This window comes from Lonchura striata, chromosome 4 (genome assembly GCF_050655825.1).
Source record: "Lonchura striata isolate lonStrDom1 chromosome 4, ASM5065582v1, whole genome shotgun sequence".
In the NCBI taxonomy this organism is placed as follows: Eukaryota; Metazoa; Chordata; class Aves; order Passeriformes; family Estrildidae; genus Lonchura; species Lonchura striata.
Window position 1 is genome coordinate 6,088,032 of NC_140706.1, and position 25,228 is coordinate 6,113,259.

Sequence of the window (25,228 nt, forward strand, 5' to 3'; positions counted from 1 at the left end):
CATATCTTGGTGGGCAGATTCCTCCTCCTTTCAAGAGCCCAAACTGACTTCACTGAACAGTGCAAGGTTCTTTTCTATACCAGATTTAATGTAGGATAAGGCACCCAAACTCTTCCTCCAGCAGAATCTGTATCCTGCTTCATCATTTGCCAGCTTTCCAGAGTACTCAATAGAGGTGGAAGGGATTTTAGACAAATAATTCTCTCTCTGCAAGCGATGCTCCTGTATTCCTGGTGTTGCAGTAGATTGTTTCAAGATCAGACTTTTAATTTCCTTTTGAAAGTATCATGGTAGCATTTTTTGTTTGGTTTGGTTATCTTGTTTTGTGTGTAACTCATAAGGTACAAATTTGGAAACCATTGCAAAAGGAAAACCAGCCTGAATCTCTGCTCTTCATTCAAGTCACTGGCAATAACTGCTGTGAATTCAGTGATGCAGAATCACTCCTGTGCTGTACTTAGTGCACTCAAGCTTAAATCAAATCCTAACACTTTTTACCACTGCAAAACCCACATTTAAAACACGGGGGGAGGATCTTTCCCTGTGTCAGGAAATCAATTTAATCCGTTTATTGTTTGTTTGTTTTTTCCAGGCTTATATTTGGCACACTTTACCCTGCATATTATTCTTACAAAGCCGTGAAATCAAAGGACATCAAAGAATATGTGAGTAATGAGGTTTGTGGCTGTGCTGGGGGCTTGTTTTCTAAGATTGCTTCTCACCACGTTGGAAAAGTGTTTTCTGCATTCTGGGAAAGCTCATAAAGCAGTGCAAGGGGCAGAGTGGCCTGAAGGTGGATTGGTTGATTTCTGGGCACAAATGAGACTTGGGTTTGTGCTTCTGGCTCCAGTGCAGAGCTGATGTGCTCCTTGACAAATGCACGCTGCTCCTCTGGTAGTGAGATATACAGCCGACTTAAAAGGCATTTGGCATCCAGAGCTTTGTGTGCTCTTCTTTGTTTCTGAAGAGCAGCATAAATCAAAGACTTTTCAAAAAGCCTTGAAGCTTTAACTGCTCATTCAAAACAAGGATAAGAGGAGGTAACTAGAAGTACATATGACTGAATCCTCAGACAGAAACATCCTTCCTTGCAGAGTGACCTATTTACAGGCAGGTCTGGCAGCTGGGTGTGCTCTCTGTTTTCTTTTTGCTGAAAAATCTTCCCTGGGCCCTGGTTTCTAAAGGTATATAGGGCCATCAGGGAAAGTGAAATGAGGGAGAATAAAAAGCACTTGGATGATGTTGGGGTCCTGTAGGATTTGTAGTGCTCTTCACAACCTCTTTTAACTTCATTGAACCCAAATCTTGACTCTTCAATCCTCTCAAGATCCCAGGGATAATAAGTGCATTTTCTCATCTGGATAACAGCAGAGATGTCTATCCCATTAAATCTTTAGTGCAAACTCAGTCTGGGGCTCACTGTGGCTGCTAAAAGTTTTGTTTATAATTTTCCTCCTTCAGAAAATGGTTTTGGTATTTTGAGAATAATAAGTGTTAGAGAGAACAGCAGATACTTAAGGTAAAATGTCTCTTCAGCCCTTGCACAGCTGTGCTTCTCAGGGCCTCTTTGCCTGAAAATGCTGAGGATGTGCATGAGCATCTCCAAGCAGTGTCTGCCACTGATACTTAACGTTTCTACAGTCCCTTACTGGAAGTTATTTTGTTGGATGGTCCAATTCCTGTTGGAAATTTAATTGTAAAAAAGGAACTCACATCAGACACTTGTGGTTGTGACGCAAATGTGAGAACAGCTGGTCTAAGACCTGGTCTGCCCTTACAACTGATTTTAGTTTAATATAGCAGTTGTAGCAATGTATCCATTAAGGCCTGATTTAAAAAAAAATAATACATGAGGTAATAATTTACACTGACACAGGAGGAACCTTCACTTATTAATCAAAACTTATATCACTCTAAAGAAATTTTATTCTGCTTGGTAATAGTAATGTTGATGAATGTTTTAGGGTGATCCAAGCCCATCCACACCAGGTCTTGGTTTGTGTTTAAAGGTTTTGCTGGCAGTAATGTCTAAGTGATAGAGCCATGTTGGCACTGAGGCTCTGAGGAGTCACAGTTATATAAGAAGTCTGGCAGAAGCTGCACTAGGAAGATGATGCTCTCAGGCATTTGGCAGTGCCATTATTGTTGTAACAGTACATATATATATAAATATGCACATAAATATAAATCCCAGGAGAGCAGTTATGTAGCAGAGTGACAGGTGCTCAGGGAATAATTCCAGTACCTACAGGGAGCGGAGACTCTCAGTACCATCCCCACTGTATCAGGGAGAAGATGAGGATATCATTTTCAAGCTGGTGAGATCCAGATTTATTGACACCTCCATCTTCCATACCCCAGAGCAGCACCTGGTGTAGGTATCCCTCTTATACTGTCTTCCCTCTAAACTTTCTTTAGCCTACTGCAATTGTACCAGCCTTAGCTATCATGGTCCAGTTCTCTAATTCACGGATTTTAATGGTTTTTCATGGATTTTCATGGGCTTTACTTCCTTAAGCTTTCTAACATTCCAGCAAAGCTGCTTAGCGATCTCCATTCTCAAATACACCTAATTAAACAACTGTTGTCAGTTAAATTAACAACCTTTGTCTCACCATCTTTTTCCATCCTAAGAAGAACCAATACTACATACTTCAGAATAGTTGAGCTGTGCTTTTAGATGCCATTTAATGCTCAGTGACAAAAATTGCCAAACTCCTGAATTACTTGAGTCACTACAGTTTATCTGACCAAGTCACCATCTCCAAAGACTCTCTTGCTGTCACCCCAAAGGAAACCATCATCCCTGGTAGTGGAGTTTCTCTAGCTGAACAGATACAGCACAGCACATGCTCCCACTACCAGCATGAGGTAAAACGTTTCCCCCTAAGCCCAAGGCAAGGGATTTAAACTATTGCCCTTGCCCTTGTCACTGCACTGGGTGTGGGTGGGAGCAGGCACAGCCACTCCAGGGCTGCCCACTGAGTCATTAAGTTGTGGTGAGTTGATTATGCTCCTGAGCCCTGAGTTATGGGATGGGCAGTTACCTCTTTACCTTTTTCTGTCTGTAAGTATTATGTAAGTAATTAGATTTTGTCTTAACTGGAGTTTAGCCAAAAACCTTATGTTAACATTTGCTATTAACATAAGCCAAGTGAGATTTTTAATGCCCTGTGACAGGGCTGTCATGCTCTACTGGCCAGTGGAGTTTCTGTAAGGACAGAGTCAGGCTGCTCTTCTTTTCCTGAGACCAGTCCTAAAGGCCACAGTCACCTTCCCAAGGGCTGTGTAAATCTGACACGTGTTATGTGCTGAAGTGGGGCAAACTGGCACCTTCAAGTTCACAGCAATTGCTAAATACACAGTGGGGAGGGTGAGTGGGTAAGAATTTCTGTGCCTGTGAGAGTTATTCTGTGCACTTGTGCCTGTAAGAGATAGTTTGAGACTGTTTTTGTTTACCAGGTCAAATGGATGATGTACTGGATCATATTCGCACTCTTCACGACAGCAGAGACATTCACGGATATCTTTCTTTGCTGGTGAGCACCAGAGGGGAGAGGCTTTTTGGCATGAGATGAAAAGAAAATAGAAGTGTTTACAAGGGGGAAAATGGCACACAAAGGTGCACTGACTCCTGTACAAGGGTTCAGCAGCTTCAAGTGCACAGAGGGTTTTTGTCTGCAGGAGACATGCTTCCTTTCTCAGTGCTGTCACAGAAAAAAACAAGAAAGAAGTGGAAAGGCTCAGTGGTATCTCATTAGTGGGAAATCATTACTGGAGTCTCAAGCCCTGCCAATCAGAGAGGCACAGCTTACTGCCCAGTTGGATACTTGCAGAGGTCATCACATAAATAGCAGTTGATTCAGCTACAGGCAGGGTTTTAGACTTGCCTGACTGTATTCTACAGTAAATACATAGACTGTGGATCAGGTACAAACAGCCCTGCAGCACAGGACTTTGTAGGTTGCTGTGTGGGTGGTTATTCCTGGGATGTTTTGCCTGGCACATTCCTGGTTAGTCTGGGTTTCTGGTTTGATGGAGGACAGTGACAGTCAACACCGATGTGACTCTTGGGTGCCAGTGGAAGGATGTCTTCTGTCAGGATGGGAGCACATAAATGCCCATTTATCAGATTCAGTACTTTTTGTATGCTCAGGTTTGAAATTGTTTGCTGCTTGGTTGCCCTTTTTAGTAAGGCCTGTCTACCAGAAACCAGTGAGATCAGTAGATTTTAGGATGAAAATTTAACTGTAGTGCATTGTCCTTACAGCCTATTCCTGCATGGCACTGCATGCCTTGAGTGAGTCCTCCAGATGGAGGAAATCGGGAGAACTTGGCAACATGTCAAATCTATTGAAAAGGAGATAAAAGACATTAATGTCTATCTAATTTGCATGCAGATCTGACTCTTCTGTTTTTATCTGGAGCTTTGTGGCTCTTTTTGGAGGATGAATTATGTGGGTCTGTCAGGAGGAATGGCAGAGGGTTCACCCAGCCTGTGAAATCAAGTGTGCTGTAGAGATCCTCAGTGAGGTGGGAGATCAACCTGGCACATCCATGCTCAGAGCAGAGCATTGCAGAGGCCCATGGTGTCAGACCTGTGTGCTGGCTGGCCCAGCTGGCTCAGTGACAGCACTGTGTGGCACAGCAGGAGCCTGTCTGGGTGCAGCTGGGCTGGTCTCTGCACTGCTCTTTCTTGCAAAGACTAACAATCCTTCATCACACTGCTGGCAGCAACATGCCTGCCCACATGAAGATGCTGCTGGGTGGTCAGTCTTGAGCTCTGGGCTCTGTCCTCCAGAAAAAAAGATTGGATAATTTCATCTCAGAATGTACCTGACTGCTTGTTACAGCTAAAGCATGTCTTGTTGTTAATGTCCTTCGTATTTTGCAGCCCTACCTGAAAGTCAGGGTGGATCTGCACCTTTATGTTGCTTGGACAACAAAGGTTCTTGTATTTCAATTGTAGTCCCATAAGTGTTAGTTTAAAAGCTGAGAGGCAGAGAGATGGAAAGTGCATAAATACATATCAATGAAATTTGGTTTGCTGGTTTGGTCTTTGCTTTCAGTGACTGGGGATACTGTGAAGGCAGCACCTGTGATCTTTGCATTTATAAAGCTCCTCATATCACATGTCAGAGTCTCTTCCAGACCATTAAATAGTGGTCCTGATAACCAAGTAAAGATTCATCCACATGTGTAATTGAGATGTGCTCAAAACTGAATCAATACACTTTAATCTTTAGATTTTTTGGTAAGCAAAACCTGCCTTGAGCAAGGCTGGCAAAACCCTACCTGTGCTGAGTATCTCTAATTAAGGGCAGGGGTTAAACTGGGAGCAGACAGTAATCCTCTTTTTATTCTAGGTTTCCATTCTACTATGAACTCAAAATAGCTTTTGTAGCTTGGCTGCTGTCTCCGTACACAAAAGGCTCCAGCCTCCTGTACAGGAAATTTGTTCATCCAACTCTGTCTTCAAAAGAAAAGGTAATCACAGGTGCCTGGATCCTCCCTGGGTGGAACAGAACTATGGTGTGTTTACTCCAGTCCCTGTATCATTTGCATGGAAGGATTGGGAATTGCTGATTCTCTTCCTCTGTCATTTGAACCCCTCTTTTTGGTTGGTGTTTTTGTTCTTTGTGGTTGTTGTGTTTTTAAATACTGGCATGTGTTCAGTGTGCTCACACTTATTAACTCATTTTGGTGCAGTTGAGAAGGTGGGAGGGAGGAGGATAAAAATACCTCCTGAGCTGCTTTGCATATACTGGCTGATTATAGCTGGAGTGCTCTGTTGTGGCTGGATATAACAAATAGAGAAACTTGGTCTGGCAGCCAGGACTCCTCAACTTTGTTCCCAGCTCTGCCTAAAACGTTGTACAGCAATGAGACAAACAGCCCAGGCAGTCTAAAATGGGCTTAGCAAGCACATGTCTGGCTGTGTAGTGTAGTGAAAAAAGGCATGTAGCATGTTGAGGTCCTAGATTAGAAGTGTCTTGCTCAAATTAAACATGCTAATTTTGGGTGGGGGACATTACAACTTGGATCATTTGCCTGCCTGGGAGATTCCTGTGGCTGTGAATGGGACACTGTCAGGCAGATCCATTTGGCTCACGAGAATAAATGGACCAAAATCAGCTATTGACACATACCAAAATGAAAACTGCTGATTGATTAACTGTTTCCTGCACTGGCAACTTGGAAATGAAAGCTCTGCCTTTAGCCACAGGCAGTGAAGTAGCAGCTGGATCTCAGTCCTGTCCCAGAAGGACAGTGGGAATCAATCCCCTGTCTCTGCTTCCCTTTGCTTGTACTTCTCCCAGGTAGGGCTCATGCATTTTGAGTTGCCACCTCTTGCCTACGGGGAATAGGGAGAGCAGCCAGAGCTCCTCACAACCTCCAGTCTCTACCAACCCAGCACATCTACCAGCTGAGTACTAGCAGTCATTACTATCATTATCATCCACTCCCCAGTGTCCTGAAGGAGGGACAATAAGGGCAGGAACCTCCCTAAGTGTTTCACTGTATATTGAGCAGTATCAAAGCCCAGAAGCTGTGTGCCTAACAATTCCATAGGCATCTGGAGCTGGGCACCACTGTGATGTGCAGGGATATTTCTGAGGCCACCTGTCCTGGACACAGGGCAGTGCAGCTTCAGCTGCCCAGTGTCATCATATGAGTATTTTTAACTATGAGGCAATCCCATTTGTCTTTGGAGTGCATGGTTTGCAAATGGCTATCAGTCCATGTTGCTAAGGCAGATTTCTCTTGCTTCCAGGATCCCAGCTTTGGGTCCCAATCTTCCATTTGTAGAATAAAGACTTCCCCAGTCCTGCAATGGGAGTTACTGCTCCCAGCAAACTTTTCCTCTTTGTTGGCTGTGAACTTCTTTCCAGCCACAGTGGAGGACATGGAGGACATCTACCTCCATAAAGTATAACCTGACTCTGCCAAGAATTTGAGGCTGGGAGCATAAGCTTGAACTTGTCCTTCTTGTGCTTTTTTAATTGTTTGTTTTGTGTTCTGCTCTGACAGGAGATCGATGACTGCCTCATCCAGGCAAAAGACCGGAGCTACGACGCCCTTGTGCACTTTGGGAAGCGGGGGCTGAACGTCGCAGCCACGGCAGCCGTCATGGCAGCTTCAAAGGTAAAGGTGCAGGTCAGGATGGTGCCTCATTAACATTTCTCTGCTTCCACTGCCAGCAGCAGCAGGCACAGTGTGGAGGGGGAGAGATGGTGGGGGTGGGGATTCTCTCATTATTTTCTATAGGGACCTATAATTTTGTGTAGTGACAGGAAAGAAGATGAAGTTCACGAAGGCTAAAATTTCTTCTGCAAGGCGTACACGTAACATAACTTGTGTGTAATTCTCTGCTGTGATGTTATGTGAGAGTGGATGTGCCATTAGTTGCTTTTGGAGGACCAGTAGATATTGGATGAGGGATCTCATCTGAAGGGGTGTATCCTGTATTCTCTTCCTGGCTTAGAGCCAAACACAGAAAATAGCTGTTATCTGTTGTTCCTTTTCTTGCATAAGAGCTGTTATCTGTTGTTCCTTTTCTTGTGTAAGAGCTGCAAGGATTTGATACCTGCATTTTGGGGTCCTGCCCTCTGGCCATGAGCTATCATGGCTTAGAGTCGATGTGCACAGTGTGTTTTGCAGGGGAGACTTGGCTACCACGCCTGTTACAAAAGGATAGTTAGAAACATATGAACAAGGATGGTACTGGTAGTAGGAACAACATGAGAATGGGAGTTGAAGGAAGTTATTTTCCTCTGCCAAATGCTTTTCCTATGACCTAAGGCACATCACTTTAGTATGTCTTGGCCTTACTTCCTGAAAAAATGCATAATGTATCCTTGGGAGGCCAAATACCATAAAGCTTATAAAGCCTGTTGAAAGCAAGGTATTACAGAAGGGGAGAGCCCAAAGGGTGTGCCATGCTCATGGGATCACAAGGATATGCTAAACCCAAAAATTGTCTCCTTTTTCCCTGCCTAGCATTGTGCAGACTATATTGTTGGGCCTGTCTTCTCCTGAGCTGTTGCTCTTCAGTAGGGAGACTCTTCTAACCCAGGGACTGTGAGATAAACCAAACTTGGACTGAAACCTGGGATAAACGTGGAGCTAGGGCAGTGCTGTGTATCATATGCCCAATGAACTAACATTTTTGTGATGCCTTCAGGACACTTAGCACTTTTGCTGCTGCCATTTAAGCCTGAAGAAGTCACACTGGGGACATAAATAGGCTGTAGGAATGCCAGTTTTGCAGCACTGCCTTTGCTCTGAGCCCCTTTCTACAAGGTGCTGCAGACTGACTGTGCTAGAGCTGTTTTTAGGTCACAGTGAGAAACTATTTGTGAATCCCAAAGGAGTTCTGGCTCCTGTCTAGGTAGCCCCTGAATATGAGAAGCTAAACAGTAACCCAAACCCAGAGTGCCAACCTGTTCCTCCATCAGGACTGCAACAGTGTCTGCATCAGCTGTTCAACTGGAATGAACAGTCAGCACCACAGTTTTCCTTCCCACTGTTCCACTTTTCTGCTGTTTTTCTTAAGACTCTTCTCTGCCTTAAAATGTGGCTCCAGTGGCAGTGGGGAAAAGAGGGAAGAGTCTCCACGGTACAAGGAAACTGTTGTTTTTCATAGTTGATGAAATTCCTCATTCAGGGGTGGAAGAAAACAACTCTGTGACTCGTGTGGTATTATTGCATTGCACATCTGCCAGCACAACTCGAGAGAAAACTGTTAAGATATTGCAACCTGTAAATGGGCCAGAAGAGTCTTACTTGCACACTACTTTGGGGAGGGGAAAATTATTTGTTAATAAGATTGAGAGGTTGTTATTGAATAGATTGATTGTTTGATTTTTACAACAAAGCAAGGACTGTTCAAGTATTTCCTTCAGCCTTGACATTAAAATTACTCTGAATGTATGAGGAAAAATAGGACCCCTGGCTTCCTTCACTACTTTGGCTTCTGTCATCCAGCAAGTTGCTTGTTTCTGTGTGCCTCAGGGTGCAGATCCAACAGAGTGTGTGAGCCAGTCTGACAGCTCTCCTCCAAAATGGGGTAGTGCTCCAGCTCCCAGTGTGCACCAGCATTTTGGACCTCCTCATGTTATCTCTAATCTATCAGAAAGTTAATCCTGAAAGAAAAAGAAAGGGGTATGTTCTTTTGAGCCCACAAACTTATCTCTAGTGGCTGAGCCAGCATAAGGAAAGGGATTGAACTGCATTGTGAGGAGCATGGCCAGTAGAAAGGAAAGCAAGGTCATCTCTTCCTGGTCTTGGGAAGCAGACAGTTTAGCTGTGCTGTTCATGGAAGTACACACCAATCTGTTCCCAGTGTAATATCCAGGGATGGTTAAAGCAACTTCTGTCCCTTGCCCTTCTGAGACAGAATGTGCTGCTGTCCTGGCAGGGAACTGCCTGGTGTGAGTTCCAGCCTGGTGTGCTGCAGTGCAGGAGTGCTGAGCTGGGCTTCCTCAGGTGTTCAGGATGTGATCGGGTGGTGTGGATGCGTCTCCATGGAGCCATCCCTGCTGCTGAGGAGCGAGTTGTTTTCCAGAGAGGAGTGGTGCAGCAGGCACCACTGTTTGCCCTGGTTTTCAGCTGCTGTCACCTGCATGTCACCGCCCTTCCTTGCTCACTTGAGAAGGTATAACTGAGCTGGATTATCCTGTGTGAGAGAAGTTTAAATGACTAATTATCTGGAAAACATTTTGAGCAGACAGATGCCAGACCAGACTGCAGTGCTGTCCTTAGGGGGGAAGTTTCCAGGGAAGGAGGAAAGAGAATTCTATTTCTAAGGCTTATCATGGCTTTTCCAATGCCAAGATTTAAGGGAATCCAACTAGTCTGTAATAAGTGTTGAGTGTTGATGGCAAAGTGAGCCATTAATTTGGTTTCAGCCTTTAAAGGATTGTGTTACAGGAACCTATAGAGATGATGATTTATTCAGTAGCAATGTGCTCCTGCAGCTTCCATGGAAAACATGGCTTTTACCATCAAATGAATGTGAGAATTATTTACTGCTTCACTTGGATTACTGGGTGAGGAAAAGATGCTTTTTTATGCAGAAATGGACCTTCAGGCTTTGCAAATCAACTTCATGTAATGGCAATACACACTGAGCTGCTGGGCTGAAAAGGGACTCTGTACAGATCTGTTTTCAGTAAATTAGCTGAAATCTAATGGCTCCTACACCTGGAGAACATGTCTCATGCTGTGCCTAGCCCTGTCCTTTCCGTTCAGTCTGAGCTGTGATCCATCATGGTCTTTTTTCTTTCATTATGAGATCTTTGGGCAAGGCCCATCTTTTAATTCTTTTCATCATCCTATTTTTTTATCCATTCTTTTTGTCCATCATATTTTTTAATCCACCCTGTTTATCCATCATCTTTTTATTTGTGCAGCACAATGCATCTGCCTCTCTGATTACCATTTGTGTGTGACAGGCTGCTGCTTATATATTTACTGCAGGTTAAGATGCTGCAAGCTGTGCACAGCCACACCTTCCTTACCTCTAATCCCCTGTCCCTTTCCCTTTTTTATCTTAAATACCCTATGGTTTCAGTTAGCCAACTGCAGGCTTGTCCTTGCACCTCCTCTTGCTCCTTGCTCCTGCTCTGTTTTGTTTTGAAGCCACAGTTGTGCTAATGCTGGCACAAACCTGTGCCAGTTCATTTTACAGGCTGAGGAGCTGCCAGTGTCCCAAGCACCCCGGGTCTGCCCAGCTGGCTCACTTGGGTGTTTTCTCTCTCTCTGGAGAGTCTATTTTTGATGCTCACTAGGCAAACAGAATGTTGGGTATCTGGTTTATTACCCCTGCTAGGTGCTCAACAGAGATCTTTTCCCTGCCCCTAGCAGCTCACATCCCCCACCAAGGAGCATAATCTCATTTGGGGCTCTAATCCTGTCCTCATCACTTGGTGATTCTGTCACATGTGGTGACTTCAAGTGGGTCATTCCTAAGTGATAGGATTAAATGACCAGGCAGTAAATCCTGTGGCTCTTTGTGTGTTTTCAATTAGTTCCAGCTAATTCAGCCATTTCCATTCCTGAAGAGCCCTGACCACCACCATCTTTCCAGCTCACCTTGGTGGAGAGAAAACAAGCTTGCATTTGGGTCACAGCAGAAGGGAGCAGCAGCAGCAGGGCTGTTACAGCCCCAGTCTCTTGGCCAGGCAGTGCATCCATCAGATGGATCCTGGGCTTTTCACTGCCACCAGTCAGGTTTCAGTGTAAGCAGCTGGGACACACATGGCTGCAGCAAGGGGAGGCTCCAGTGGCTTGGAAGCAGCACCAGCCTTCTCCAGCAAATTTGTATGTACTCCCTTGCTGTCACCACACTCCCAGCACTTATCCTTCACCTGTCACCCTGAGCCTGCTACCACCTGCTGCTTTGCCATGTCCCCAGTCCACAACTCCTCTTTCCCTACTTGCTTTCCCAAAAATCTGCCCAGCCCTGCCATTGACACCTGACTTTCTACAACCCACTCATCACCAGTTTTACACTCTCCTCCAACTCTCTCACTCTCTTTTTCAAGCTCCTGGGTTTCCCAGATCCTGTTTGGATGTATCCTTTATTCCCCACCCTGAACAAACCAATTCTACCAAACAGACCCACATCTTTCCCCATCTGAATACAAACTGTGCTCCCAACCACTTAACCATCCCCAAGCTGCAGCCTGAACTCAGCTTTTCAAATGAGATTTGGAGAAAACATCCCATGCCAACAGATCAGTGTACTCAGAGGTTTCTGCTAGTGTACCTTCCCCTGCCTTTGTGCTGCCCTTCTGCAGGTAAGGTGGCAGAGCAGTTGGTGCTGTGGCCCCTTGCGTGCTCGCTTTTGCACAGGGGAGTGGGGCACAGCGTGGTGCTGGCAGTGGGTGCAGAGCCTTGGCAGGAGAAGACAAATGAGGTGGAGGGAGCAGGCACACATGACTGGTGTCAGTGAAAAGCCCATTTGTGCCTAATAAGTCTGAGGAGCAGCCCAGGAGCCTCTCATGCGTGGGGAATGTGGCTCATGGGGAGCCAGCAGTCGCTGCTCATATCACTCAAAGGAGCAGACAGGCAGGGGGGCTCAGGGTGTGCATCCACCTGCTGAACCAACCCCCAGCACTGCAGCCTCAGCAGCTCCCAAACCACCTCTCTGGGCTGGCATTTCTACTCTATTCATTTCTATTTCCAGCTTTGGGCTCACCTTCCCCTGGAGGGTTATAGCTTCATTACCTTAAGGCCCTTTAGCCCAAGAAATTTATCAGGAAGTTTTTCAGTGCATTTGCTGGTTTTTAAACCAGGACACTGGGAGGGAAATGCTGGTGATGATTTAGGCTTTAACCTCTTCAGACAAACAGCATCTTTTAAGTAATTTCTAGTATCCAGCTGGTGTAGCCAGTGCAATTGCCTGAAAATCAATATTTAGATCCCTAATTTACCATGTGATTTTAGACTTATTTACTGTGGATACCAGGAGAAAAATACTTGTGTGGGAGAGACATGCTGCCTTTTGTGACATAACAGTGGAGAGCTGCACTTCTACTTGAATTGGGAGAGAGGAGGCAGGGGTGGGGAGGATCCTTTCCCCTAAGATGCTTGATAAAGCCTCTTTGTAATGATTAGATCCCAATGCTCAGAGGGAGAGTGCTCCTTTGCTGAGCAAACATATGGGAGCAAGGTTCTGACCAATCTGCTTAGCACCACATCTGTGATGGCCACATCTTGTGCCCTCATCAGTAACATGCCTAGAGCTGCAGAGGTCAGGAATGATTTAGAGTTCACAGACTGAGAAGCCTTTGGGGACACTTTACTGTTATCTCAGGGGGGCTGAGCTTGTTGCTTTTGAAAGTAGTTTCTTTTAAAGGATCTCCATTTGGGATCCAAAATCAAAGATCTTGGAGCTATTTTATGCCAATAAAGAGGAACAACAAATGGCTTTCTTAAAATATATGGTAGTATGCCACTGATTACAGTACTTTGTGAAGTGTTCTTGTGATGTGTGATGCATCTTTTATTCAGAAGTCTTTAAGAATCTGTTTTTCACAAATCTATAGAATCCCAGTGCTGTTTGAGTTACAATCCAGGTAACTCTTTCTAGTTTCTCTTTCAAGCTGGCTGTTTGGTTGGTGTCTCCAACAAGCAAACAACACTCACTGAATGCAAAGGACAGCAGAACCAAAAAATAAATTTATACAGAGAGACTAGTGTGGGAGAAGCAATAACAAAGAGTTCCCTGGAGAGGAAATTAACTGCACAAACAAAAAGGGTGGATGAAAATATGTTTCCACCATCAACATTAATGTCAGCTGGTTTCCCTTTGAGTCTTTATTACTGTCTGACATTTCCAAACAGGTAGCTCTTCCAGACTAGGCATGGCACACAGGCCCTGGCCATAAATAAGGATATTGCTTGTGGAATGTTTGTGTTCAAATGGTGGCAGAAGCAATTTACTGCTTCACTCATGCCTGTGCTCAGACCATAAAGCTGATGGTTCTGCTCAGGGCCTGCCTGCAGCCAGACATGAAGAAGCTTCTGTGTGCAAACTCCTGCTCATTGCTGTGAGAAATTCCCCACTGTCACCCTACTGCTCAGGGGAACTGTCAGTCACCAGGACTAAAATGACTGCCACGTGTCCCTCACATAATCCTGTGCCTAAATTAGTCATTAGGCCTGACACTGGGGATTTCTCCAGTGGGAAGCATCAATCAAGTGCAAGGAGTGGAGTAGCAGCCCATTGTGTTTATAATTTGCTTTACTCTTTAAAAACACCTGTTAGGTGACACCTTGTCAGCTGGGGTGGTTATGGAGTGGTTTCTCCATCTCTCTGGGAAGCTGAGGAAGGGAGGACCTATGTTCAGAGGGGTAGTCCACAGGTGGGTGTCCCTGCTTTTATGCATACATGAGTCCCTGCACATGGTGCCCAGTGTCATGCTCATGTCTCACCTCGATTACTTATGCTTCAAATAGATCTTATTCTCAAAGCTTTTATGTGTGTTGCCACAATGGCTCTCTTTTTTCCCTTTGCTAGGTCTCTCAGCTACTCCATTTACACTTGTATTGGGACCAGAAAAAAGGGCAGGTAATCTGCTGAGTGCTTTTACTAACCCCTAACTAATGTCTGCTCCCTGTTAGATGTGTTGTTAGACTAGCTGTTAGACTAGTTTGGACTGTTTTCAGCTGAGATTGGTCTGAGGCCAAATGCTGTCTGCTCTGCTTCCAGTGGGTAGATCCTGCGTGCTGAGCTTTAAAAGCCTGTCCTTGATCTCATCAGCAAATTGCCTTTCAAGTCCTCTGCTGGCAGTTGAAGAGACTCCAGCTCCAGGCAGGGAGCTTTTACGTGGAACACTGATTTAACTGGGCTGATTGCTGCTGATTGCTGGGCCAAGCTGCTGTGTTTGCTGTTGTGTTCTCACTAATGGATGAAGGGAGCCTCTCTCCCTCTGCTGTGATCCCTGTGAGGATGGTTGGGGTTGCAGTGGAGCTTTTGAAGGATCTCTGACAGGTGTGGCTGGGGCAGTCCTGCTGACACCGTGGCCACAGCTGGCATCCTGGGAACGTGCACTGCACCTTGCAGTGGGCACTGGCAGGATGGAGGCTGCAACGTGCATGCAGACATCTGTGGGGATGAACTGCTAACCACACTTACAGCAAAAAGAGAGGAGAACATTAACAGATTGAGGATTTTGCTGGAAGTGTGCTCAATGTGACTTAGTGTTCCCTTGCTTGTCCATTAACTGCTGATCCTAAGAGGCAAAAGGCCAGGAGGGGCCATCCTGCATTAACACTGATTGCATTAAAAGCTTCTCTTTTGTGACTTGGCAGTTTTGGGTTCCTGATTTTTCATGCTGTGTCATAGTTTCCACAGCTGCAAAATGGAATTTGTAGGTATTAGAGGTGTTTTGAAGCCTAAATAATGTTTACAGAATTATTTTATATTTTCAGACTGAAGGAATGATAAAATCTAGACATTGTTATTTGTTTATATTTAGATCATATTCAATGGGGCTGTTATATAAATTGCATACTTTTAAATTTTGTGCTTAATTTTATGTACTTTAGCTACCTACATACATGAAGTATTTATAATGAATAATTCAATTGAATATAAGCCCAGTTTTCCCCAGACTCCTAAATGCATGTTCTTCTAAAAAGTTTTAGTTCAAATGGGAATGCAGAGACTGACTATGAAGTGGTAAAATAAATTAAAACAGTTCCAGCTCTTTCTGATAGAGTGCCTTTTACAGTGCTTGCCACAATGCAGATGTCAGTTTTTTGTGTTTCTGATCCATCCAGGCAAATACTGGTTGCATTAGTGGTTGTGCTCTGGACCCAGAGAGGCTGATGTTTGTTTTTGGAGATGATGGTGGTGATGTCTGCAACATGAGGAGGAAGGCAGTGTGCAGGTTGCTGGCTCTGGAAGCTCAGGGTTTTCATACTGTTTTGTCACAGTCTTTAAAGCAAAAAGGGGAGAATGTGCTAGATGTGGGTGAGAAAAGAATGTCTATATTACTGTCATTTTGACCAAATGAGGCAGATATACTTAAATTAGCTTTAGATTAATTACTGTGCCATGTGGACGGGAGCTTTAATTTCACTTAGAATCACAAATGAGCTTCTGCAGCTTGACTTGGTGGCCAATGCCCTCAAACTGTTGGTGCAGTCATGAATCTAAATAAGGTTGATACCAAGTGATAGCAGGGACTGTGCAGTGACATTACCATGTCCTTTTTAGTATTTGTCTTTTATCCTATTCAGTAGCACTGAGCCCTGGCTCTTCTCTGTAAAAAGAGAACTTGTGAGGTTGGTAGATCCTGGGGGTAAAAGAGGCAGAGGAAGCCTGAAGAGCTCCACTTTCAGTTTGTGCTGTACCTTCACCTATGGGCAAGATGAGATGGATTTGGGGACAGATGCACTATAGTGATCAGGGAACAGAGAGACACCTGTTCCTACCTGTAGCCCCCAAAACCTCACTGTCTGTAAAATCAGAAGTGCCATGCCCACAGGGATGGTCCATATCTTAAGTGAAGATGGATGAGAAATTGAGTCCAGAAAGGGAGTCTTGTGCCCAGGGAAGTTAAGGCTCAGTTTTCCAGCACCATTTCATGTTTGTGTCCTCTAAAGTCCCAAAAACACAGGTCCCACACTGACAGCACAATCATCCTTGCAACTGTTGGTGTTCAGTGAGGAGGAGAGAGAGGTGGTGTCATCACAGCCCTCCCAGTCACAATTTTCAGAAGGCTTTGTAATAACATTGAGCTGCTCCTCTGCTGACACAGTGAAATGGTGTTACCACAGCTACTGTCATGATGTTACTGCTGTCACACTCCCCAGGATAAAACTAGCCCAGATCTGTGGGGATGCAAACATGCCTCAGGGCTGCAGTGTAGGCATAGCTTCAGGAGCTGGATCCTGTCTCTGTGCTGGAATTCCTGGGATATCTCTCATGTCTCTAGCAGTTGGAAGAGCATCTGCATGATCATGGCCACAACAGTAAACAAAAATCCCCCCAAACAGCTGTTCTTCATCTTCCACATGATTGTTTTAACAATCACAGCCCAAACCCATGTGCTGTGATAAATTTATTATGTCGAGAAATAAAGCGATTAAGTCGTTATTTTCTTTTGCTAATAAAAGATAAGTCTTTTTGTGGAGTAATAAACATTACATCTGGATAAAGTCTTTATTTCTAAAACACAGTGCTGCAAACATCACCATGCTGCCTTTTCAAATGTTTCTGATTTCAAATACATCAGCTCCTTATGTGGCAGGGAAATACAAGCTGGTAAACAATATTTTCCGTTTTACTCTGAAACCACCCCCTTTCTGTGGTAATTTCTGTCACATTTCTATTTGGGGTCAAGTAAAATTGTGTAACTGGGAAAGAACTGTGAGTGTTACACTGTGTTCTAGGAGCAAATAAATCAAGTCTATCCCTACAAAGGCCAAAGGTGCAGACAGTAGAAAGAAAAGAAATGGAACTCTTCAGGTTTTCACAGGTGTTCAGTGCCTTCACTCAACCCAGGCCTTTGCTGTTCTTGGAATTTCTGATATTAAAAAAAATGTTTCATAGAATGGTAGGAACAGTAACAATAATATTTTGCTATTACCTGTTTTATAAACCATCTTTATTTTTGCTGTTAGAAACTCAGATTAAAGCAAAAAATTAGGAAAAGGCAATTTTAGTTCTTTTTTTTCCTGGAGAAAATCAAAGTTGTTTAGTTCAGCTGCTTTAGTCTGTGCTCAAGGCTCTGTTGTAACAGACCCATAGATGACAGGCACATATCAGGCCCCTGTTTCAAAGCTCTCCTGGGGCCTTTGATCATTCTCTACTGCTATATCACAAGGTGCACTGCAAGAATATTAACACATCTTCTTCATTTTCAGTGTGTTGGTGTCATCTTCCCTGCCAGCTTGGTCTGACACATGAATCTCATCTCTAACCTGACCCATGTCCACGTACATAAATTGCTGGCTGGAATGAAATGGAATTTGGGTTAGCTGGCTGAGCAGAGCAGCTGGGGGGAGGTGAAAAGCCTGAGCCCTGCTGACACTTGAGCTGGGTGTGAGGGAGGAATACAGCACTCAAGTTACAGTTCATCAGCTGCTAACCCTCTGGCTTTGCTGGCCAGTCATTCTGCAATAGCAAAATATTATTTAATAGTCAGATTGCTCTCACTGGAGATCTGTCTGCTGTAATCAGGCTGCAGGGTAGGATATCTTGGCTTTGAATCAGTCACTGAGAATAGGGTGTCTGTGCAGGAATTCAGTGCAGGTTCCAAAACCCATCCAGAGCTGCACTGAGCTCTGGGCAGCTGAGATCTCACTCAGCTGACCAGCCACGCAAGGCAACTGCAGTTAGCAGCCCAGTAACATTTGCAGAATAAATGTGGCTTACACTGGCCCAAGAAGAGTAACTGGAGATGCCTCTTGGAGTGAGAACACACCCCAAGAGTGGCTCAGCCACTAGCAAACTCACCTTGGCAGGAGTAGCCAAAATTCAGGCATCAACTCTTGTGCCAGGCTGGAGAATGTGAGGGCAGAGGTGAGAGTTTAGCAAAATATAAGTTATAAGGACTCCACTGCCATGCATGTGAAATTAGCAACATGTCTTGGTATATCAGCAAAGAAGTTTATTTAAAATGCTTACAAGAGTAGAATAGGCTAGTGGGAAAGAGCGAAGTAAGTCTGCTGCTTCTCTGTAATAGTCTGTAGGAAAGCTAAATGTGGAGTTGAGAAGGAAGTTTGAACTCAATTTTCTTGTATAGAAAGCTTCAGGCTGGAAAGTTGGAGATTACTGGTCTGTCACTTGTCTTGAATGTAAAAAGTGCAGACTGTCACAGCGACTGTAGCTATCAGCTCTGATGCCCTCTCTGCTTACACACTCTAAAAGTAAGGTTACTTTATCTTTTTGTTAAACAGGACAATATTTACTGTCTGTTATTTGCTTTCTTTCTGATTTCATCTCAGTGAAAGCATCCATTGAATTTTTCCTAATTTACAGTTGCAAAAAGAATGTTAGAATCAGGTTCTATGTGTTTACTTCAGTATTTTTTTCAAGACTATATGCTCTGAAGTATCTTTCAGATCCTCCCCCCTCAATACAATGTTAAAACATAAAATTTATGTAATTTATGTAATCAGTTATGCGATTTATATTCGGAATGTCATTTGATGTAGCTTAAAGTCTTAATGTCACTTAATGTGGCTCAAAAATTCCATTATTCTGTATGTATTGAATTTGCTGGTGTTCCTGCTTTATGCTTGTCGTGTTGTATGAGGGTTTCAGAATACTTACAGTCAGCCTTTTGATGGGATGCAGTTTTAATGGAAAGTGTCACTTAACCAACCCATCCTTTACAGTTTAATTCCTTTCATCAAGGGATATCTTTGTAGTCAGATTGAAAACTAGTGTAAAAAGAAAGAAAGGTATTCCATTAGTTAATTTCTCCATTAAGCTGCATGAAAAAAAAAAAAAGCATTGTCGTATTTCTTGGAATTTAACAATATATTTTTATTAGTTTAAAATTTCAAATTTTCTGTGCTCTGGAAATGTTGTTGCTGAGATTGGCTGGGTGAATATAATCATAAATGATTAACTTTAAAAGGGAATTATTTTGATGCAGGCCATTTAATTGTGATTCTGAAGTCAAGCATCTGACTCATACCTAGTGAAGAAAAGTACCTACTAGAAAGATAAAGCAACATCCTGCTCCTTTACACATGGCCAAGGCTGCTCTGTGCTCAGATCACTGCAATGAAGAATCAGAGATGTTTCCATAGAACCACTCCAAAAGGAAGAGCCAAGAGATGGAATGATGCTTTTAGCAACACATTTTGTCATCTCTAGGTCACTAGACCACACAATATTTTTTTCCTTCCTATTGTCCTGATGGATTTCAACGAGAAAGACAGCAAAAAGTCTCAAAAATGTTGGATCTAACTTTGTGTTATTTACTTGCTTTTCTAACTAGGGACAGGGAGCCCTGTCTGAGAGACTACGGAGCTTCAGCATGCAGGATCTCTCGACGATTCGTGGAGACAGCAGCAGCACTGTTCCTCCTTCGGTCACTGTACGAACAAGTAGCAAACAGAGCCACCCAAAACCATCCAGAAGTGCATCAGAAGGCACTGGCAGCTCAGGTAAGTGCCAGAGTTATTTTCAGTGTTGTGCTGTCTGGAATATCACACCGTTCAATGAAGTCATGCCCTTGGCAGGAGCAGAGAGAAATGAACACTGCAGGCAGCACATACCAGAATTCCCAGGACACAGACATGCTCTGAGTCTCTTGGCACTTAGGAGAAAGAAACAGCATCATCATTTGATGGTTACTATTCCTGGCTGGTACCAAGGGTGGGACTTGAGTGTTCAGAGAAACCAGACTCAGTCTTTGCAACCTGAGCTGGAAAGTTGGGCTGGGGGCTGCAAGCCATGCTGAAAAAACTGTGTCCTAAGGACAATGGTTTGTTTTGTAAGTCTGAAATAACAAAGGGAAGAAATATCATGCTGTAAATAAGATCCATTCCTGAGGATTCAGTTAAAAAATTTATTTCAAGCTTCATTAAAGAAATATTTTTGAGTCCAAATCCAAAACTTTTAATTGGAGATAGTTTTGCAGATTAGATCTCAAGAATTGAGACATGGAGGGTTATCCCAAGCAGGTGGCTCCAGATGGTTTCTGGGATTCCTACACACCATCAAAGATCACCCAACTCCAGTGCTGTGATGAGAAGCCAAGGAAAGTTGCAGGCATGTTGCACTTGGTAGCTTGTGAAACATGCTGGCAAGTCAGAAATTCAGCAGTTTCAACTTGTGTGTGTTGAGGTCTGTGCAAACACTTGCAGTGTTTCAAGCCTGGGTAGTTGCTACCCTTTCTAATTTGCTTTAGTTTTGGAATGGTATTAGAAATGTCATGTTTCATCCTTCCAAAGGAGTATCCTTCAAGCCTTTGACAAATTCTGTGAATCAGACTTTTCCTTTTTTAAAATATTGTCTCTTGAATGCACTTTCTTTATGGGCAAACTGAAATATTGGTGCACAGTGGTTTTATTCTCATCTTTAGATAAGGTCTTGTGTACACTTCTCTTGAAGTAATCGATCTGAAAATAAAGTATTCACACACAGAATATAAAAGTCCTCAAAAGGCCATGTATTTAGATAAAACTAAATAATGACATCAATAAACCATAATTTAGTTATCTTAATTCCACATTGAGTAGAGCAGCCTTTGTAGTTTTGCTCTTGAGACAGTGAAGTCAGCTCACCTGGCCACAAACCCCTTTCTCAAGACACAAGACTTTTTTATTTTGGTCTTGTTTTGCATCTATAGTGTAAGGATCTCTCAGAATGAATCTCTGAAAAATTGCTCATAAACATTTTTAACTCAGCCTAAGTGTTTATCACAAATTTTGTATTTCAAGTAATTTGAGATTTTGGGTTTATTTTTTTTTAATGGAAACTGCACAAATTTGCAAATTTTTCCAAGACCGCTATCTGTCCCATCTCACTTGGTGATTTCATTGAGGTGCCTAATTCTCCACCTGCAGAGAATACAGACTCCTCTTGCAGGTGGTGGGAGACTCCAGCCACGAGCTTTGCTCTCACTTTTGATCACATGGAGTGAAAGATAACAGTTCTGCTCTCTCCAGTCCTTGTGCTGTTTCATGTGGGCACCACTTTGTGTGTAGTCAGAATGTCTGGAGGGGAGAATTCAACTGGGGTGTGTGTGTGTGTTTGTGTGTGTGTGTGTGTGTGTGTGTAAGATTGTGATGTGTCAACCAAACTGTGTCACATCCTGAGGGCCATATTCTGGTGAGATGACACTGCTCTAGGCACACAAAGCCCAGACGTAGTTCCATCATTCCACCTTTCATATTTGTTTAGTTGGAGAGCTGGACATAAGCAAGGGATAGACAGAATTTGCCTCTGCCCATTAGTGTGCTATATATACGTGTAATGTATGCATATGTGAGAATGTGCATGAGCAGTCAGTACAGAACAGCAGACACACAGCCCTTTCTCCTGTCTCAAAGCCCTCAGATGACATAAATGTCCCTGTCAGATGTCTCCACTGCCTCACAGAAACATTGAACTCTTTTTTTTACCTGCTTTAGAAAGAGTGGGACATAGTTAATGTGACATCATATGGAGTCATCAAAAATGACCCAGACTATGTGTTGCATGAGGATGTTCACATTTTAAACAGACAACTTGTGAATTACAGAACCTGTGTGGTACTTCTATTTTCCTGATGATCTATCACCTCTTACATCAGCCACCTGTCACCCAAAGCAGACTTAAAGTAGATAATTTTGGTTTGATATTTTTTTCTTTTTAGAGGTATTCTCCTCTTTTTTTCCTTCCTTTCTAGTCCCACTGCAAATCCACAAATTGTATTTAGCAACATTAAAAAAAACCAACAAGAAAAGGAAACATCTTACCCTTTCCTTCTGTAAATGCTTCATTCCCAGTGTTCTAAGAGAAACCTTGAAACAGGAGGATAATGATTCCCAAAACACAACCTAAAGTTTTATATAATTCAAAGGAGGCTTATGTTGATTGTCCTTGACTGCTGCCAGCTAGAATTGTGCCTGCTCCTTGATCTCTTTGTGACCACACTAATAAAGGGGATTAGCTGAGGGCTGGACTTAAAGGTTATGCTCAGAGTGGAAAACACAGAGCCATGTTCTTATCTGGTGTGTTTGCTTTGACTGACAACACAGCAGAGCTCAGTTTCTGAGGGATAATAGCCTTCCTATTTTAGAATTTTAGATTAAGCACTCAGGAAAGAAACACACACCAAAACCACCATCCCTTTTTGATGAGAGCTCTGAAACTCATATGGTTAGAATTAAGGTATAGCTGTAACAATGATGTCTGAATACAAAAATGCATGTTAACTAAATTAGCCAATGAAAGCTAAACCCCTGTCATCACACAGGACCTGCCATGGAGGATGCTGAGAGCTGACCCCACTAGAGACAAGAGAGGGCTCTTTAGAGTTGAGCTTAGAGTTGTTTATATGGCCCCATTCCCTGAGCAGTGGACACAGCCAGACCTGGTGTTGCTGGTTCCAATCCTGTTACGTGACTGTTCTGTTTAAGAGCAGATGTGATATCTGAATTAAAGTGTTTTGGAAAGACAGGGGGATAGGTAGAGGTCTATTGTCTAAAATTCATGCTAAAATTCAGATTTGTTGGTATTAAACCCCCATGTGAGCACCAGCAGTGGTTCAGGTTCTGGTTTCACAACCCTTGGGCATGTTTCCAAGCCCACTGAAGTGTGAGAAAAGGCTCTCCTGACACCAATGGGCTGTGTCTGTGGCCAAAAGCTGGCTGTAGGACCAGGCTACACAAACTCAGCCTGTTTTGTTTCCACCGTTGTTATTTTTGTAATGTGAATGGTGCTGCTTAGATGGATTTGTGATTCTTTGAATCCCCTCTTGACACAAAGCACTGAGTGAAGAGTTTGCCATTTAGTAACAACCTCACGCACATACAGCAATGGGGTTTTTTTGCCTGCTGAAGTCTTATGAGGCCAAGAAATAGAATAAACACAAGACAAGGGAAATTGCTCCTTTTCCTCTGCACTTTGCTATTTTTTTGCCCCTTCTACCTTTTGCTGTCTTTGCTGCCTTCCAGTGGTGCCTGTCCACTGTGCAGTTGTGCTGTGAGGATGGTCCTGCAGGAGTGGGACTGCTCACACACAGTGGGCTCTTGGTGTGCTCACACAGAAGGACCCTTCTCCTCCTCTCACACCCAGCCAAAAGCCACACCCAGATGACATGAAGAGGCAGAGGCTGCTTTTGGGATGATTTGTGGGTGGCTGCTGACCCCACAAACAGCACATCCCATGAGGCACCAGCCCCAGGGAAGCATGCACAACTTCCTTTGATGGGCACCAAGGACACATTATGAGCCCCTCCTTCCACATAGCAGGCCCACCATCTCTTCATCTGATTTTTCACTTCACTCTTGGTTCAGCATCTCTCAGTTTATTTTCCTGGCACCCAGATGATGGACTGTGACATTTTACTTCGGTGTCTCTACCAACCTGTGCCCTTTCCACAGGCAGAACTGCCTCTTTCCTTTGAGAACTGTAAATGTCATGTGGCTGTGTATTGTTATGGAAAACTGTAAATTCCAGAACAATATTTCCAAATATTTCTCAAGGGAATCCTGTTGTTCTGGCAAATGTCCAGTAACAATCCACATACAGACTTGTCCTTATTAACAGGAGCTTTTGCACTTCTAAACCTTATAGTATGACCTTGATTTATGTTCCATCACAGGACAGTCAGTGTCCAGAGCTGATGCTGCCTGGGGCAGAGGATCACAAACAATGCAGCCACACTCTATATTGCCCAAACCCAGTGTTCTTTCTGCTTAAGCTTGTCCCAGGCTAAGATCATTCTATCTGGAATGATTTCAAAGCAGAAATGGACAGTGTGCTTTCTGATACTCTCCATTCCTCTGAGCAGGAGAGAATCAAAGCTGGTTTTTTGGGCTTGTGCTGAAGGACCAAAGGCTTTGCAGTTCAGAACAAAGGTGGGGGAACATCAAGAGTCAGGATATGTTTGGGTATTCAGCCACCATCAACCAGAAATGTGTGTGAGAACAACCCAGATATATGTTGTCTGAGCTCCCAGAGAGTTAACTGTCAAAAACTGTGATCAACTTCCTTCTGTATAAAATCAGAGGCTGAACCCACAGCAGATTTCTTGAGGAAACCCATAGTTTCACAGCAGCATCCAGCCAGTGAGAGTCAGCAGACCCACTAGAAGGGTGTAACGCAGCTGCTTGCCTCTGGCCCATCTGTCTTTTCCTTTGGATGCATTTAAATCTTATTTTTACATGCTGACCCCAGTCAAGGAATTGGTTCAAGTTTAATGCTATCCCTTGCTTCCAGGTAGAGAGCAGCAGCACAGACATCAGCAATGGGACCAGGAAGGTGGAGGCCAGAGTGCAAGGGACAGTGAGACATCTGCTCTCAATAGTGCTGCTTTAAAATGACTGTGAAACTATAGAAGAACTTCTAGTGTCTCCAGTGCAGGATAATTATAACTAAAAAATATCCCACGGAGCTCAAGCCCTTTTCTTCTTCAAAAACTTTCCTTAATGTGTAGTCATTGATGCCACTATGAGAATTAAATTGAAAGGCTCAAACTGGAAATTTAGACTGTTTCCTGGAACACAAACTGTGCTCAAGATGAAGCTGTAAACTTCCCATGTTCATGAACAGTTATGAATCACCTGCTTTCACTGAAGGGTGCAATGCAACTCCCTTGGTTGCTTTCATTCTTATGGCAATTCCATCAGGATATTAATTCCTGTAGGACCCTCCTGGTTTAGGAAGTTCAGGGATGTGTGTGGATAGATTTCTTTAGAAGCTGTGTGAGTGGTTGCAGCAGCCAGACTTCTAAGAGAATTCTAAATCTACAGAGAGAATCCAGGCACATAGCCTTACAAATCCCAGTATTGCACCCTGGGTTTGTTATCATACAGCCTTTTGCACTGGGTTATGCATCCATGGCTTATCCACACTCCCAGGTCCCTCCAGTCAGGAGTTATTTCTGTTCAGTGGCCTGAGAACTGCACCAGGGAGCTGAACCTAACCCCATCCTTAACACCCATATGGACACAGCCTGGCATGAGGCACATTCCTGAGCCTGTGCTCATGCTGGTCAGTGGAGACACTCATCTCCCTGTGCATAGCAGAGCCTTGAAGTGC

At 43.7% G+C, this 25,228-nt stretch overlaps 1 protein-coding gene and 1 long non-coding RNA gene across 15 annotated transcripts in view; one reads left to right on the top strand and one right to left on the bottom strand.

Moving 5' to 3' along the window:
* The window catches only part of REEP1 (receptor accessory protein 1), an 82,503-nt gene that overhangs the window by 42,900 nt on the left and 14,375 nt on the right, over nucleotides 1–25,228 (top strand). For 8 of the 14 annotated variants that reach the window (XM_085577501.1, XM_085577509.1, XM_085577502.1 and 5 more), the window contains exons 4-9: nucleotides 593–665; nucleotides 3,463–3,539; nucleotides 5,367–5,487; nucleotides 7,033–7,158; nucleotides 14,030–14,080; nucleotides 19,473–19,641. In XM_085577501.1, coding sequence (XP_085433627.1) covers nucleotides 593–665; nucleotides 3,463–3,539; nucleotides 5,367–5,487; nucleotides 7,033–7,158; nucleotides 14,030–14,080; nucleotides 19,473–19,641 — 617 coding nt within the window. The remainder of the gene's footprint in view (nucleotides 1–592; nucleotides 666–3,462; nucleotides 3,540–5,366; nucleotides 5,488–7,032; nucleotides 7,159–14,029; nucleotides 14,081–19,472; nucleotides 19,642–25,228) is intronic. The other 6 variants (XM_085577504.1, XM_085577512.1, XM_085577513.1 and 3 more) reach the window with 2 other exon arrangements.
* LOC146767506 (uncharacterized) lies at nucleotides 7,141–25,151 on the bottom strand. Its single transcript, XR_014954609.1, has 3 exons — nucleotides 21,940–25,151; nucleotides 18,797–20,598; nucleotides 7,141–9,146 (listed from the first exon to the last, which is right to left on the bottom strand). It is a non-coding gene; the product is annotated as an uncharacterized LOC146767506 (long non-coding RNA).